At 39.9% G+C, this 19,059-nt stretch overlaps 1 protein-coding gene across 2 annotated transcripts in view; it reads right to left on the bottom strand.

Moving 5' to 3' along the window:
- Positions 1-19,059, bottom strand: part of LOC109912422 (sortilin-related VPS10 domain containing receptor 2) — a 367,773-nt gene that overhangs the window by 115,954 nt on the left and 232,760 nt on the right. For both annotated transcript variants that reach the window (XM_048598214.1, XM_048598220.1), the window contains exon 6: positions 15,772-15,861. In XM_048598214.1, coding sequence (XP_048454171.1) covers positions 15,772-15,861 — 90 coding nt within the window. The remainder of the gene's footprint in view (positions 1-15,771; positions 15,862-19,059) is intronic.

Genomic DNA, 19,059 nt, shown 5'->3' with positions numbered 1-19,059 from the left:
GGAAATGGACACCCCCACCCGTCCGACTGAGCTTGGGAAACACCACCTGAATGAAGGCAATCGTATAGTCTGACTCAGGACATATCCTGAACAGAGGGACGCAAAGTCTGACCACAGCAAAACCCCAAAACAAAGCCGAGAATCAGCCAAACAGTTAGCATTTTCTTCAGGATCCAGGCCGGCAAGCCATTGTATACCAGTACACGGACTTGAGACAACAAAAAAAAAGTCTCTTAAACTTAAATTGAGTAGGAAACCTGATAGGCCAGTATTCAGGAGGAAGATTCACCTACATTGGCTCAACAATTTTTCATTAGAAAATGCTGCCTGAGTGAGGTCCTAATTAAATACCCAGATGTTATTCAGGAAGATGTAGGGATAATCAATGGAGACAAGGCCACCTTGCATGTTGACCAGGAAGGAATTCCATGATTCTGCAAGGCCTGCCCAGTGCCATTTGCCTTGCAGGCAAAAGCAGAGGCAGTAATCAGGAGGCTGGAAACAAAGGAATCATCAAACCAGTCCAGTTTGCGGAATAGGCAGCATCGATCGTATCGATTATGAAGCCTGACAGGTTGGTTTGCCTTTGTGGGGATTTTAAACAAATGGTAAACTGCTTTTTGCAGCTGGATAAATACCCAATCCCTCATATAGAGGATTTATACACAAAGCTGGTGGGGGACTGTCCTTCATGAAGCTGGGCATGAGCCATGCATACTTGTAATTGCAGTTGGATGAGAATTCCCAGAAGTAAACTACATAAAGGTTTCAAGATTGCCATTTAGGGTGTCATCCGCCTGTGCAATTTTTCAGTGGTCAATAGAGAAAACATTACAAGGCCTACCCCAGCTTGCCATTTATCTAGATGACATGCTACTAATAGCAGACACCAATAAGGAGCATTTAGAGAACTTGGACAAAATCCTTAGGCATTTCTTTCATGCAGGCATACGCCTTGGAAGGGAAAAATGTGTGTTCCAGGCACCCCAAGTGATCTACTTGGGCTACAGAGTCGACAAGACCAGGTCACGTCAATTGGAAGAGAAATTGAGGGCAATCAAACATGCCCTGGCTCCCAAATCTGTACTGGAGCTTAGGTCTTTCCTTGGGCTGGTGAATTATCACAGAAATTCCATACATAACCTGGCCTCCATCTTGGCGTCTTTGCATCTCAGCCTCCCAGAAATGTTGGTCATAGATAAAGGGCCATCATTTACCAGCAGGGAGTTTGAGTGTTTTCTGAAGTCAAATGATATTCGACACACAAGGACAGGTCCATACCATCCATCATCCAATGGTGTGGCAGAAAGGGCAGTCCAAACTTTGAAGACAGGCTTAAAGAAACAGCTTCACTAGATACCAAACTGTACTGGTTGCTATTTGATTATAGGACCACTCCTCATGCATTTACAGGGATAGCTCCAGCAAAGTTGCTAATTGGGAAAAGACTCCACAACAGTTTAATTTTGATCTTTCTGGCCTGCAGTGGGGAGGGGTGCATGGGCGGGAGTGAAATGGCATCAGGAGTACCAATGCCAGGCACAAGTCTCCGCACAGTGAGAGAGACAGTTTACTTCAGGGGATGAAGTTTGGTGTAGGAACCATGGGAATAGTCCTGCATGGTTAGAGGCGTGGTCGATACAAGGGGTCAGGTCCAGTAATGCATAAAGTCCGGGTCGGTGCAACAGTCCTTAATAAGCACATGGACCATATGAAAGCTGCAAAAGCAAAACTATGTGAGAGTAAAATGAGCCCAGCTCCTTGACAGCCTATCCGCTTGTTCCAGAACCCATGGGATCTCCTTCTCCATCAAGCACTGAAGATACCTCAGAATCTGAGATGGATACGGTGGATGTTGCTGCCTTGATGCCTTTGCTGCTCGTATCAGAAGCAGAGATAGTGGAACTTGACCCAATGCTAAAACATCCCATGGGGAACTACAAAAAAAAATGGTCTATGCCCTTGGACTCAGAGGAGGAGTGATGTAGCAATTATAATGAAATCAGCCAGGTGGACATCTTAGAATACGAGTTCCCTGATTGGGGCTGTTAATCTGGTCCAGTCAGGGAGTCCTGGCTGACAGGTAAGAACAGGAGTGTCACAGGTTCTGTTCACTCAGAGCTGGCTCTGAAGAAGCGTGATCAGTGTCAAGGACTCTCCACATGTAAATAACGAGTGACTTGTAATGGGATACTGGCCTCTGTGTAGTTATTTCAAACTCAAGCCACACATTCGTGTATATGAAAAACATCTACCATCTTTGTCGACTCTCAGAATATGCAAACATCAAGCTGAATCTTAAGACCAAGATAAAAGCAAAAAATTGCAGATATTGGAAATCTGAAACAGAATGATGGAAACTCAGCATATCTGGCAGCACCCTTGGGGAGAGAGAAACAGAGTTTTGAGTCCATAGTGACATTTCTTCAGAACCCTTAAGACCAAGATGTTGGTTTCTGAGGTCTGTGTTCTTAGCACTTTGTTATACGACTATGAAAGACAAATGACTTATGGCTTTCTAGAATGGAAGCTCATCATCTTTCATATTCATTGTCTGTGGCACATTCTGGGCATCTCATGGAAGCAGAAAATAACAAAGACTATCTCCCATGTATCGTAGCGAGGGCTACTTAATCAGCTTGGACATGTTCACAGGATAGTGGATGGACGTATCACAAAGAATTCTCTGCAAGGAGATGCAGCCAGAGCTAGAAGACAAATAGGACAGCAAAGCTCCTTTTCAAGTATTCTTGCAGGCATAACACAAGCCCCAAATCATTGATTTTCACATTTGGGAGACAACAGCCGATTGACAGAGGAAAATGGTGACATCACTTATTTGCTGTTTTATGCCAACATGACATTTAGTAGTTACAGTGGTTTTAAAGCAGGGACCAGCACCAAACACAACAATCCACAACAACACCTAATAACCACTTCAAACACAGTGCTTGTGGCAAACTGTACATCTCATAGGTTTCTTTAATCAGTCATCACTAATGATTGCACCATATCCCATCTCCAATGGATATATTTTTACTTTTCCATCATTTTACATAGATGGAGGATTGCCTTCAATAATGATAATTATCCATTACATATTCCACTGGCTTTACTCTTCCATCAATCTGTCTGTATTCTGCCCATATCTAAAATAAATGTCTCAATATAAATGCAATTCATGATAATAAGAATAAATCCATGAAATAGAAAGAAATAGAAACATTTGCTGATAAGATTCAATGAAATGAATTGGGGGAGAGGGGGGAGGTTCATGAGGAGCATAAACAAAATCATAGATAACTGGATCACAAGGCCTTCTTTTGTACTGTAAATTGTGTGAACCACAAGTTGTCATTGTATACGTGGGATTCTATTTCCTGGAGCATTGGAAGATGTGTGGTTAAAGATTTCTGCCAGTGATGGACTTAGGCAAATATTGTCCTTTTAATTCAACCTTGATCTATGGGCATCACTTGCCATTTATTGCCATCCCTGGTCACCCTTGAGCATGCAGAAGTATTCTTTCTCTTGAACAGGCATTCCACGAATGGTAAAGTACTCCCACATTGCTGATAAAGAGAGAGTTCCATAATTTTGACCCAGCAACAATGAAGCAACATTCAAACCAGGATGATATATGACTTGGAGGGAACTTATAGCTGATTGTATCCCATGCATCTATTCGCCAACATAGGTCACAGGTTTGGGAGGCACTGTTGAAGTAGTTCTGTCAAGTTGCTGTATACCCTTTGATACTCTAAAATGTAGTCACAAAATGCATCAAGAGATCTGTTTTGCCTTGACTTTGCAAACCTCTGTAGTTGCACCATTTAGTCAAATGTAGACTCTTCCATCAAAATTTGACTAGTACCTTGTAGAAGGAGGGCAGGTGTTGGTCAGTCACAGACATTAATTTCATTGATCCAGTTGAATCTATAGATATTGGTAACCACCAGGATGTTGACGGTGGAGAATTTGGCACAGATAATTTTAAACATAAGGGGAGGTAGATTTATTGTCTCTTATTGGAGATGATCATTGCCTGGCAGTTGGATGAATGTAAGCCACTACTTATCAGAATATTGTCCATGGTCTGGCAGATGTGGAGTATTACATTATTAGGAAATTCAGATGAAACTGAACACTGTGCAATTAGTGGCAAACATCTCCACTTCTGATGCAACAAAGGTCATCAATGAAGCAGCTGAAGATGGCTGGGTCTAGGATACCACTCTGAGGAACACTTTAAGTGATATATGGGACTAAAATTGTTTGTCCTCAACAGCCAGAACTATCTTTCTTTATGCTCAATGTGATTTCAGCCATTGAAAACTTTCCCTGATTCTCATTGACTCCAGTTTTCTAGGGCACTTTGATGCTAGATTCAGTCAAATATGCGCTTGATGTCTATGTTGGTCATTGTCCCCTCACATCAGGAATTCAGTTCTTTGGCCTGTCTTTGGATGAAGGCTTTATGAAGGCCTGAAATTAAGTGATCCCAACAGAAAACAAGTTAAGGATTATTCAGCAAGCTATTGCTGAGTAAGTGAACTGCTGTTGATTCTTTAGAACACTGATGATGATTGAGTGCAGGTTAAGAGCAGTAGTTGGTGAGGCTGGGTACATCCAATTTCTGGTGGATCAAACTACCTAGATATTTTTGGGTAGAGCTAAGTTGTAGTGCTACTGGAACAGCTTGGCTAGGGCATTTCTGTTTTAACGGCACAGGTCTTCTCCACTACATTTAGGGTCTTCTCAGATTCCTGTAGCCTTTGCTGTCTCTAGTGCACTTAGGTGCTTCTTGTTATCACTTAGAGTGAATCAACTTGACTGAAGACTGGCATCTATGATGCTGGCAACCTCCAGTGATGATTAAAATAGATCATGCATAATGGGTTACTGGCTGGAAATAATTGTGAGCTCTTCAACAGTGTCTTTTGCACTTGCATGTGGAGTTCCACCATTGTTACTGATGGCGATATTTCTTATTCCTCTCATTCCCCAACTGTCCACAAAACTCGTAAACCAGATGTGGCAGAACTCTGATCCGATCCAGTTATAAAAGAACACTTTTTAACATCTTGTGTTGGAGTTTCACCAGATTGTCGCTTCATCTTCAGGTATTCATGACGGTCTTCTGATTTGATACTGATCAAGGAAGGAGCAATACGCCAGTCCATGAAGTTTGCTGTGGAATTCCTTTCTGTTGATGACAAGCCACAATGTCTCATGGGCTCCCATTTTAGAATTCATCTAAGGGATGGCGGTAGGTGATAACCAGCTGGAATTCTCTGTGTCCATGTTTGCCCTTAAACCATAAATGTTCATGGGTCAAGATGTCATAATTGAGGCCTCCTAAGACCACTTAAGGTTCAGCTGTGATTTTATCTGAGCTGTTGCAAAAAATCTTATTTGATGACTACTCTGTTTCATAGAATAAAACTTTTTACTAATGTCGCTAGAAATTTTAAACTGCATTTCTAATGATTCCCCATAACGATACCGTTGTCGTCAAAAGAGCAGTAAGATAGTGGATTACTATTACTTGGAATCAAGTGTTGCTCCATTAATATGCAACAATTTTGCAGAAAATCATATCTTGGAAACAGGTCGAAGCAGCACCATTATCCAATAGATGACAGCCCATATTTGTATACAGGGCTCCATGGGATAAATGTTCTCTTTGAAGGAATCTACCAAGCTCCTTTCTTTTGCTGATCCACATTTTATAGAGCATTTGATGAGCAATAGCACAGAGCACTTTATCTCTTGTAAGACTCAAATACTTTTTGCTACCTGAAACTGGATGATGACTGCCAATTTAACTTGGCAAAAGTTTTCAGCTTTTAAATATCATTCATAATTATCCTGTCTCCTATTCATATGAGCTGAGAAGCAGCTGTCAATCAAAGTCACTAACCTAGGCTGAGATTTATCCTTTCTATTGTGGCCAAATGATTTGCTGATTCCACAGATATCTCAACACAAAAGTGTCAGACAATTGCTTCTTTCTGAATATCTCTGTTGCCAATGGTGAAGGATGAATGTTCTCTGGCAATAGCAACAAAGCGTGTGTTTCAGTTGGATAGATATTGATTTTACTCCATAGTGTAACATTCAAGATTGCATAAATGTAAAAACAGGCTGATGATTTACAATTTTTTATTTCCATTCAAGGAGTAAGGAATAAGAATGGAGAGTGAAATAAAATTGGCATCCAATTCAATATTAGTTATTTTACAGTATTTCACTAAGGCATGGACTACCCCAATGCACCTGCCAAACGTTGATTAAAGTGAATTAGGCATAACAGAATTTTAAAAAAATGACCATTGATTGAAAAGTCTAATTCCTGTGGAGTCATTACCCAGATAACTGCTCTATTCTGAGCTGATACTTATCTAGTGATAAAATGTTTTGTATCATCATGGTTGTTGATCCCTTACATACTGTCTGTAAGTGTACAAAATATGGTGTAAAAATGATAAATTATTCTGTTACTCCCAGAACAAAATGAAGAGGTCGAATGGAAATCTCCAGCTGGGGAGCTACCTGTGGAGTTGTGATATGTTCTGGCAGCTCAACCAATTTACTTAGATGAGGCTTGAGGCGCAAATTTGCTTTAGCTTGCACAACATGTGATCAAGTTCACACATCAAAAGTTAGCAGAAAATAGCTTGTGAACAAAGAACTCCATGCTAGCAAAAGTCAGAAGTAGAAAGAACAGAAACAAGAAGAGAATCCACAATGCCATTCCTGGGATACAATATAAAACAAACTTTCACAATACATTTCAAAATGAATAAAGAACAGAGGCTTTACATCCTATTATAACACTAGGCTCATTCTAAATGTAACTTAGGATGTGCAATGTGTCCAGAAGAGTCACACATCATAGCTTTCCAAAACCAAAAGAATTTATAAGTCGCTGATGTAGTAAATTAATGGCATTAAGCACATGTATCTTCATTGTGAAGTGTTAGAACTGCTTTCTTAAATGTACTCATTAACAAAAGTAGCAATGGTATTCTTGTACAACAGGTTTCTTTGAGGGTTAAACTTAATAAAACATTATGTAGATATATTTTTAAAAGATGAAAACCACATATAATTGAAATAGTGCACATTATTATTGTAGTGTGTGTAGAATGACTCATCTATGTACCACTAGATTCTAGAAGTTACATGATGTTCTTTGCCATTTGGCCTTCCATCTAAGCGTGGCTAATATGCAAATCAGGTTCTACTTATTAAACTGGTGGTTACCTGATTGGTCCTTAATGCAACAGGACTTATTCAAGCATCAAATGTTTTCTTGTGTTTCTGACAGTGTCATACATGATGCAGAGATTGATGATCATGCAAGATCTGTGGCAGTCAGTGCTGCCTCATTAAAGATTAGACATTGCACTTCAAACACATACATCTGTTAACTGGCAATTTAATCTGTGAGCCCAGCACGGAAAGTTTTTTAGGACCAAATTGTTCTTAGGGAAGGAAATTCTGGTCGGTGCTGACACATTTATTTAGTACCTTTTTTTAAGAAAAAGTTTAATGATTTAAAATATGAAGTAAACTATTGTGCAAGGTTGTCCTTTATGGCTTTGAAGCTCCAGTGAGAGAAAAAAATACTTCTGTTCTAATTACAAAGGTGTCCTTCATTTAAAGTCTCTAGCTTGAAGCTTTCTTATTACAGATTTTGGATCTCTTTCCTGTAACATAAAACCTATTAAGGAGCAGTTTGATACTTCCCTGTGAGAGAGTTAGAATGCAAGTTCCAAACTTATAAATTATTCCTTATTCTTTAAAATCAAATGCTTTCCTAAAAGATAATTTACTTTCATTTTTGAGCAGCTTTCTTTAATTAGTTTCCATTGAATAATTATACTTAAAAAGCAATACAATCCAAAAAATCAGAATTCAGATTTTTTGGAAAAATTCAAATGGAGGGGACCACGTTGAGATTCCAGTAATGATTTGATACAAATTCCATTTTACTTCCCTGTGCAACTTTTTTTCCCTCCTATTATATCATTGGCAAGTGAAGGTGGAAACTAATGCTGGAGTTCAATTCACATGGGATAATAAGTTTTTTCTAGAATCGCTAACCTCTGACTCAGGAAGGAAGGTGTCAATGTATTGTTTCATTCCACAAAGAACACAGCTAACTCTATACAATCTTTGTTTAATATTTCCACACATAAAGATACAAGTGGGATATCACAAGTAGATTTTAGAAAGCCAGGAATGAGGAATGGCAATATTGCTTTTCAAAGTAAATGAAAACTTCCATCGGAACTTCAGGAAGTCTTTTGAAGAAGTAATGAAGAGGATTGATAAAGGCAGAGCGTGGATGTGACCTATACGGACTTCAGTAAGGTGTTTGACACGATTCCTCATGGTAGACTGGTTAGCAAGGTTAGATCACATGGAATCCAGGGAGTGCTAACCATTTGGGTATAGAAGTGGCTCAAAGGTAGAAGACGGAGGTTGGTGATGGAGGGTTGCTCTTCAAACTGGAGCCCTATGACCAGCAGTGTGCCACAAGGATTGGTGCTGGGTCCACTGCTTTTCATCATTTATGTAAATGATTTGGATGTGAACATAGGTGGTATGGTTAGTAAGTTTGCAGATGACACCAAAATTGGAGGTGTAGTGGACAGCAAAGAAGGTTACCTCAGAGTACAACAGGATCTTGATCAGATGGGTCGATGGGCCGAGGAGTGGCAGATGGAATTTAATTTAGATAAATGTGAGGTGCTGCGTTTTGGAAAGGCAAATCATGGCAGGACTTATCCACTTAATGGTAAAGTGCTGGGGAGTGTTGCTGAACAAAGAGACCTTGGAGTGCAGGTTTATAATTCCTTGAAAGTGGAGTTGCAGGTCGGTAGGATAGTGAAGAAAGTGTTTGATACGCTTGTGCATTCAGTATAGGAGTTGGGATGACATGTAGTGGCTGTACAGATATTGGTTAGGCCATGTCTGGAGTACTGCGTGCAGTTCTGGTCTCCCTGCTATAGGAAGGATGTTGTGAAACTTGAAAGAGTTCAGAAAAGATTTATGAGGATGTTGCCAGGGTTGGAGGGTTTGAGCTATAGGGAGAGGTTGAATAGGCTGGGACTATTTTCCCTGGAGCATCAGAGGCTGAAGGGTGAGCTTATAGAGGTTTATAAAATCATGAGGGGCATGGATAGGGTAAATAGGCAAGGTCTTTTCCCCAGGATGGGGGAGCCCAAAACTAGAGGGCATAGGCTAAGATGAGAGGTGAAAGATATAAAAGGGACCTAAGGGGCAACTTTTCACGTGGGTGGTGCATGTATGGAATGAGCTGCCACAGGAAGTGGTGCAGGCTGGTACAATTACAACACTTAAAAGGCATCTGGATAAGTATATGAACAGGAAGTGTTTAGAGGAATATGGGCCAAATGCTGGCAAATGGGACTAGACTTATTTTGGATATTTGGTCGGCATGAATGAGTTGGACCGAAGGGTCTGTTTCCATGTTGTATATCTCTATGAGTCTTTCAGTCTGATGTTTTACCTTTCTTCACATATTACTCTGACTCCAGTGTATTGGGACCCTGTTTGATCTTGTCAAATTTCTAATACTTTGCACCAATAGAATTCAAGCTTCAAAGAGCGAAAAGTTCGAGAGAGGTGCATATATCAAGCCCACTATTAGGATAAATTAAATTCTAACAAGTTGTTGGAATCTGCTGAAATAGGCATTCCTAACAACATGAGCACGTGAATTTCCCTTAGCAGAGGAAAGTAGTTGCTATCAGTTACTTCCAATTTGTTCAGAATTTGTGATGTCACGTTGTGACAAAAATATAATTCAAAAATGGTCACTTCTGTCAGACTGAGGTATGCAACACTGTAAATATCAATGATTGACAACTGCTCTGTGACTAGCAGTGACACTACTGCTTGTTTGACAACTTAAGGTAGCAGCCTTCTTTTTAGAGAAAGATATAGTTCCACACTGTGTACGTTGTTTGTCCCAATTTTTGTCAGTTTTAATATTGGTTTTGTCTTTCTTTGAATCATTCATCATTGTCAGCTGGAGATAGCAGATGGTTAACAAGCTACCAGATATCAACTCTTTTGTTTGGTTTTTTATAAATACTAAACAAATTCACTAAAATAAAAACAGATTCACTGTCATAAAACATTGACAGTTTTTTGCTGACTGATCTGCTGAATGTTTCAAGAATGTTACACTTAAAACCCCATTTTCAACATTTGCACAGTTTTACTTTAGTTTTATAAGTTAATTATCCTCGCTAATTAGCTTCATTGAGCACCCACAACTATGACTAACATCTTTGCAAACACTATTAAGAAACTTGTTTCACACGCTGGCATTTATTATAACCAGGTTAGAATCTCTAATAGCTTATAATGGTACAGGTAGCGCCTAAGCAAGCAATCTGTACGCAGCTTGCCAATGTTTTTCTTGGCCTGTATATTCAGTTCCATTCACCAACATCTCATTGCATTCCCTATGGACAACATCGTCCTCCTCCACCCATTGTCCACAGAAATGTAAGTTGACAAAACATCATCCTCACCAACTATCATGGCTGATCTCCTATTAACACAATGCACTTCACTACCTCATCACTGCATTTTGGAGCAGGAGCAATGCAATGCTCCTGCTAAGTGATTCTTTGCACAGAGGCACACACCCATTGCATCTCAAGCACCTGTACAGGATACATTTTGTAGCTCTTAACTTAATTTCTTAGCACTCACTAACTCTGAATTACTTTGAGGCCCATGGTATGCTAGCTTGCATTGCTTTTTACTTAGCACAGAAAGGCAGGCAGTTTGTCATGTTGGCTGCAGTGAGCAGTCAACTTAAGTGGACATGTTGCTGTACATAACTACGCTACATCAATGTCTCACTGACAACCTACCTGGCAAACACACTGCATGTGCTTCACCTAATGGCCACGTCTGAAAGTCAAAGGGGACCAGTCCTTTTTCAGTTCAAAGAGGACTATGATCAGTCAGGGTGTCTCACCACAGTCAGCCAAGACACTCACGTGATTATAGTAGACAGAGAATGCAACCCACAGAACTCGTTTGGTCTCTCCACGCTCTAGGATCATTGAGAATTTGAATATGCTCAGTCCTGCAGTTCAAGTCTAACCAGGCTGGGGATTACAGGGTGCTGTGGAGCTGGGCTGTGCTCAGTTGAGGTTGTCCTCATGAGTCAGTCAGGTGGTTAGGACACAATCAGACCTGGAGAATTTAACAGGAACAGTCAGCAGTCTTTATACGTGTAATCCATGGATTGGTGAGCAAAGTGGGAAACTCAAGTCTGGAATGGTCTATCTTACGCTGTGATACTAAGAGACTAATGACAGTGAAGGGGAGCCTGGGCAGAACCTATTATAGCATGGGAGAGCACACGGTACTGTAGGAGTGGAGGGGTTTGCAAGCCGCCATCAGCCTGGTTTCAATGGAAGGACAGTTGATCACTACTGTGGGCATGGGAACATGGTAAACCATGGGTTCCAGGGGAAAATTGATGCTATTTACAGTCAAATAAAAATGCTGTAAGGGTACATGGGGACCCTGAAAGCTGATGGTGTTGGTTCAGACAGCAAAACAAAATAGAACATGAAATTTTGGGGCAAACCTTGTTAATCACTCAACAGCACAACTGGATAATGTGCGATCTTCAACCAAACCTCAGCTGTGTAATAAGCAAACAAAATGGATGCTAAAGCATTCACAGTGGATGGAGTAGGTTTATTTATTTGTCTGCAGGGGCATTGTCCAAAATGTGATGCCCTGCTTGGGGGTAGCCAGGCATCCATAGGTGCAGTGAATTTATATATCTGTCATCAGACTGCACTTCATGTGCAGTTCATGCATCGACCAACTATGGACATTACAAAGCTTAGCCTCAACCTATCATGGCCATTCCACTGCTGGTAATGGGACAGCAGTACAGCACAGTAAAGCTTGATTAGAGACAAAAAAAAAACTGCAGATGCTGGAATCCAAGGTAGATGAACAGGAGGCTGGAAGAACACAGCAGGCCAGGCAGCATCTGGAGGAAAGGAGCAGTCAACGTTTCGAGTATTACCCTTCCTCAGGAGTCAATAAAGCTTACTGGGATACCGTGACATGGAATTTTCAGCATCCCCACATGAGTAGTCTTGATTCTGTCTGACCACCTCTAGGATCTTCTCCTCATAAGGATGCGATGAGCTGAATAGTATTTAGGGAAGATGATGTGTCAGAGAGTTGTTGAGTGGAGATGCTTCTTGAAATAGTGAGAGTTGTATACCATTGGTTCTTGGTGATATTAGTACGTTGTGACACAGTTAGAGTGGAAGTGAGGGGGGCAGAGAGAAGATGGTGACTATGACCCTTGCAAAGTTCAAAAGATCATTGACTTTCTTGCTCCACTGCTGGGTGTTTCATTAAGAGCAAGACACTGAATAACAGGCTGTTATTTCTGTCCAAGCTGCTGGCTCTGGTGATGTGACCTCCTTGGCCAGTCTGGGGATAGAAAACAGACTTCCCCTGGGCAAATCCATCCACTTTGATGACCCTGTCAGCAAAAAGCAGTCTGAGCTTTCCCTTCGGGACCATGTCCTCTGAGAGAACAGTCCAGCAGCATTGGGTGAGGGGCAGTTCCTGGTTTGCAGCATCAGAAGTGGTGTACAGCTGGCATTTAATTACGGCAACAGCATGAACAGTGCAAGGACCCGACTGCAGTGAGCATGATGGCCTCTGATGTCATGTGACTATACACATGGGTGTCTGAGAGCCCAAAAACATAATTATTGACTTGGGGAGTGGAAGATAGCATGAGAAAAGTCACCGTGAGTCACAATAGGACAGACACCACATAACACTCCAAAAATAACATGTAGCCTAAAATTCAGCCTCAAATATCATAATGTGAAAGGTAAAGAAGGCTGACCCTGTGCGAGTCAGAAATTTACACAGTCAAATATCTTTAATGCAAAGAAAAACAAACTAACATTACGTGTTAGCTAATCGACAGCAGATTATAATAAGAAGCTCTGAGGGTGCTGTTCTAAAATGGTTACCATTTCTGACCTGGACTTAGCAACTCAATGTATAATACTCACATTTGCAGATGATACTGAAGTAACAGTTACTGTGGAATCAAAATGCGGCATCTTAAAAATTACAGAATGATTTACAAAGGATGTGTAAATGGAAGATAGAACAACGGCCATAATTTAAATGTAAAGTAACATGGAGTACTGCAGATAGGAAGGAAACCAGACAGCTACGTACTCCATTGATGACACTAAAATAGTCAAGAGTAAAACTGAAAGTGATCAAGGAGTGTTTGTGGACCTGACTACAAACATGTCAAACCGTACTGTGCCACTGGTATATTGAACAACATAGCTCACATCAAGAAGTCAATGGTCAAACTTTACAGTCCTCGAAACAGGTAGAATTCTGGTCAGCAACAAACAAAAGAACCATTTGCACTGACATAGTCGAGGGAACAACCACAAAGCTGATCCCAGTGTGTGAAAGATCTGAGGTGTAAGGGAAGACAGGAGAAACATGGGCTTTTCGATTAAAACAGTGCTATCTTTGAGGTGGTCTTTTCAAGATATAGAAGCTTGATATGGGCAGAGGAAAGAATATCATGAATATTCTTTCTGGTACTACAAAAATAAAACAGCAAAAGTTTAGAGCTGAGTTTTTGCAACTATGGAGAGCTTCTCTTTGGCTGCAAAAATGGCTGAGGAGGCTCAAATCTACAAGAACAACCCCTGAAAGCAACACCTATAGTTTTGTTTTCATGGGGGAGGGTAATGGGTTGGAGAATTCCAAATTGCACATCCATGGTTCATGGATGCAGTTATCCAGAATAAAAAGCAGCTGCCTCCAGTCAGACTGATGGCAGTTGGTCTGAACTTTGTAGGATTGCTTCAATAGGTAGAGGCACCCTTTTAGACAGGTAAGATGTACTCCCAGATTCGGTTCCAGGCGACTTTTATGGGTGGTTAAGTGTCTATCTGCTAGTTTAATGTAGACATGAAATGTGCGTATGAAGGGCATAAACTCTTTGGAACTGTCAAGAAAGCCGTCAAACAGTCAAAATATTAAAAGTCCTGCCCTTTCAGTACTTGACAGAAACTGTCTGGAGCATTCTTCAAGATTGCTTGCCATTTCACTCTGCTGACACAAGCTTCAGGGCAGTAATTACATGATTAGTGTTACGTGACTGATTTCACAACTTTTTGTCATGACAATGAGGTGCCTGCCATTTCAGTGTTTGATTGATATCTCCAAATGGTGCGAAACTCTTTGAGTGAGATTATGAAATCCCATAATTCCTTTAAACCCTTATAAAAACAATGACTAGGTTTACTGAGAGTTTTACTTAAGTTGTAAATTCTTCAGTGGACACTCAACCACTTTATTTCATCTCATCCCAGCATGGACCTTAAACTTTGCTATCGTGAGTACTGAAGAAGTTCACATAATATATATAAGGATGAAGGATAGTGGGTGGGTGTCATTTCCATGAATTGCTACTAAATCATCTTAGGGGCTACAAAGAGCCATGAATGCTGGGCTAAGAGCAAAGGGTATAAGGGATCATCAGTTGGAGGGTTTGAAGTGAAAAGGGCTGAGTATGGGAAGTCTACGAAGGGATTGGGGAATGTGAGGGCTGAGGGATTAGGGGGTTATTTTATGACTTATTGCTTTTTTAATAAAAACAATTCAACACAGTGCTCGAGTACAGCAGAGACTGCCCTCCACCCAGTCCACCTCCACACCTGGCAGCCTCCTGCCTGAATCCAGGATCACCCATCACAATTCAGAGAAAACCCAACCAACCCAGGCCCAGCAACACTGGAGCACATATTCCTCGAATTCAGACCTTCACCTTTCTGGTCAGTTTCATGAGGACTTCAAGAACCCATTCAGAACTAATGATTAAACCACGCAAAAGCCTGGTAAAACTGGTTCCTGGTAAAAATGTGTGCTTTACAAAAATTCCAAATGTATAAAACCACATGATCCCAATTTTCATCAGTAAACAATTTCTCACCTATTCTGTGGAAGAGGCCTGGAACTCATTTAACTGCTTGCTTGAGAAATACATCAGGTGGCCAAAGTTATGCCCAAGTTTGCCACCAGATTTACTTCTGCCAATCAGCTGTTTCTCATGCATGCAAGTTGAAAAGGTGGGGGTGGGGGGTGGGGGTGGTGATTTAAAGAAGTCAATACAAAATGTCACCTCTCTTCCTACACAACTCAAACATGTTAATATCTTCACAATGTAAGTGCATGATGTATGTATTAATCAGACAGTAAAACCAGACAGTAGAAACATCGAGGCTATATTTATGTTGCTGGTTTACTCACTGCATGGCCAAAAGAAGCATGTCTTCTCTCTGCATTTTCTTTCCTACTTAAAAATTTTCTTCTCCAAATTTCTCGTATACTGCTCATCAATTCCTTGGCCACCACTGAAAATATGCTCACTGTAACATTACTTATAGTTATATGCAATGACTAGGTACTGCTGTTTGAGGAATCCACACCAGTTATCTCTACCTTTTCATCCATGCAAGTAAATAATTATTAAGCAACAACGTACACTATTGCTTACCAAAATAAAGATGCTTTATATAACATATAGGTGTGTTATTAAAAATGATAGATGAATATGTACTACATATACAAGATTTTAACATATTTGTTCACTAAATATTATCGCATTTTTCATAAACTGGTTACCTTTGGTAGGGCATACTTTGGTAATTTCATCTGAATAAACTCGCCTCTCCGGTAAGAGACATAATACTTGGTCCGATTTTCAGAAGTTGCCTTAAAAAAATGTTCAAGATTGTCAGCAACCAGGTAGTCAATATCAGAACGGAAAAATTAATAAGAGTATAAAAACTTAGAAGTTATTTAATTAACCACATGAACATTAACATGTATCTAGATCATTGGTAATATTTAGAATGATTTTATTTCTCCCCTGCTTTGATTTTTGTCCTATGGTTTTTCATCCACATTACAGCCCTCTAGCCATGGGGACAGACAGACACTTGAATCCAACATGGTCAGTGTCAATACTCTGAGGTTAATTTGCCCTTTGACTTGTCTTCCAATTTCTGTACAAAATCTTCCATTCTGGGTTGTTGGCCCCTACCCTTAACTGTTGGGATACACAGTATATTATTTTGGTGATTTCTGATAGAACATAACTGACCAGATCAGACTTTATTCTCATTCAGGAAATCATTTCATGAAGAAAATTCTTCACAGTCGTAAACACTCATAAGACATTTATGTACAAAACATATTAAAAGAGTATCTAAAAATCACTTTCAATCAAGTATCACATAGCAGTTCTTAAGAGGGCAGAAAACTGAGACAATGAGAACATTTTTTAAGCATGAGTGGTTGCATAAAACAAAATACAGTGAAGGAATGTGATGTGGGCAAAGAGTAGGAACAAGAAGTTTTTAAAAAATGAAATAATGTATATTCAACAGCATGTTTGTTTTTAAAACTCAGAACTTAAAGCGTACAGAGTTGAAATTGGGAAAATAAAGTATCGACAAAAAGAAGTACTATTCAAGATCAATTTAGAAAGTGCTAATCTTAAGTGGATGCCTCAAAAAGACAGAAAGATAACTTTAATATGGAATTTATGGGGCTAAACAGTTTAGATTAAGGTGGGAGAGGAGCCACTGAGGTGAAGATCCAGTGAGCGACAATTAGAATCACTGAGAGGAGTTGGTGAAGTGAGGACACTTGCAGACAAGCCGACAGATTGATGAATAGGCACATAGCAGTACAGTACCAGATCTATGCTTGAGTCTTGGCTGAAAGACAGGCAGGATTAGCAGCTCAACATTTCTGATTATAGGATATTCAGATCAGATAGAGAGGGGGATTGTGGGGCTACAATACTGATCAAGCAATCAATTTATATCTCTAGTGAGAAGGGAAGACATCTTGGAATGATCATCAAATGAAAAGGTACGGCTCGAGGTAAAAAACACAAAAGTGGGTGAGTATGCTGCTGTTTGTGTCCTATAGGCCCCAGACAAACAGTCAGGGAGCAACAGACGATCAACTATGTAATCAAATTTTAGAGAAGCATAAAAATAATAAAGGTAATAGTTGGGGGTTTTAACTATTCTAGTATTAATTGGGGTAGTTTTATGGTACAAGATAGGGAAGGGACAAAATTCTTAAATTGCATACAGGAGAGCTTTTTTAACCAGTACATAGAGAGTACCAATAAGAGAGCTAGCAGTTTTAGACTTGATATTCAGAAATGAGCCCAGACAGGTGAAAGTCCTATCATTATGGAACGCATTTTGTCTATCGTGACTGAGTTAGATTTAGGATAGTTATAGAAAAGTATAAGTATAAGCCAGAAAAAAAAACAGTTCTTAATGGGGAAATGCTAATTTTACTATGGTATGATTCAGCTCAAGTGGACTAGAAGCAGGTACTTGCAGACAAAACTATGTCAGGGTATTGGGAGGCATTCGAGGAGCAAGGAGCAAGAGTACGGGGCAAATATGTTCCTGCAAAAGTGGGACTAAGACTGGAAGATGCTGGATGACAAGGAACATAAATGTTAGGCTTAAGAAAAAAAGAGAAGCTTATAACAGATACCAAAGGTTTGATGTGGCAAAGTCCCTGAAGGAGTGTTAAAAAGTGCAGGGAAAGCAAAAAGGAGATTAGAAAAGCTAAGAGAGCACATGATAAAACATTGGCAGGTGAAATAAAGGAAAATCTGTAGGGTATTTTAGAAAATATACAAAGAGCAAAGGAATAACTAGGCATAGAGAACATAGCGGTAATCTGTGTGTGGAGCCAGAAGGCATGGGCACATCTCACAAAAAGTACTTAGCCTAATCTTCACATTCAAAAAGGATGGTATTAGAAAAAATTAACAAAAAGTGAGAAGAGGTAATAGGAAGTTCAGCAGCCTTAAAAGTGGATAAATTTGCAGGCCCGGTGTGATGTATCTTGGGCATCAAGTGAAGTACTGCATGTAGTTCTGGTCATCACATTATTAAAAGGATGTGATTGTATCAGAAAGGGTGCAGAGGAGATTTACCATGATGCTGCCTGGGCTGGAGGTTGAGGAACAATTGAATACAAGTGTATAAGATTATAAGGAGTGGATAGGAAGGCACTTTTTCCATTAGTAGAAGGGTCAGTAACCAAGAGGCGCAGTTATAAAGTAAAGAGTAAGGGGTTTAGAGGGGCTTTAAGGAAAAGGTTTTACACTCAGAGGTCAGTGGGCATCCAGAACTCGCTGGCTTAAAGACTGATGGAGGCAGGAATCCTCTACCATTTAAGAAGTAGATGAACACCTGAAATACCATTTCTCAGTGATGACAAACAGCAAAGCTGTGGCCTAAATGCTGGAAAATGCAATGAGAATAGGTAGATACCTGATGACCAGCATGAACATGATGATCTAAAGGGCCTCTTTCTGTCTGTGCTGTAGAAACTCTATGGTTTTATGACCTGAATATTCATTATACAGTGAAATTAAATAGACAAGAAATATAAATGAATCAGAATAAATGTAATTATGAGGAAAGTGGATGAAATCTGTTATTGCTCATTAAATAGCCAGCCCTCCAATCTATCAAAATAGATGCACAGGTCTTAAAATTGATATATCTGCTGAGCTGATATACCAAAAACGTCAATCGATCATAAAGGAGGTATTAAAATTCCACATGGGATTGTGGAAACACAGGTCATGGCTAACAAATTAACTTCAGGGGAGGATACAACACATTACATAATAAATGGTACCATAAATATTTTTTATAAACGTCATGGAAAAATATTGCAACTGAAGTTAAAACTTTTGCATCTTAAAAGAAGAAATCTGAATTGAATAAAGTGTTGTCCAAACCAAGTGCACTGCTAATAGTTGGGACCAAACCATTGTGAGCACCAAAACACTCTCAGATATCAATCCAAGAATCTTTCCTGATCGGAATATTTACAAATGGTTCAAGTGAAAGTGTTACA

This window comes from Rhincodon typus, chromosome 1 (genome assembly GCF_021869965.1).
Source record: "Rhincodon typus isolate 14 chromosome 1, sRhiTyp1.1, whole genome shotgun sequence".
Taxonomy (NCBI): Eukaryota; Metazoa; Chordata; class Chondrichthyes; order Orectolobiformes; family Rhincodontidae; genus Rhincodon; species Rhincodon typus.
The sequence above is the reverse complement of the archived record's forward strand: the minus strand, read 5'-3'. Positions and strand labels throughout refer to the sequence as shown.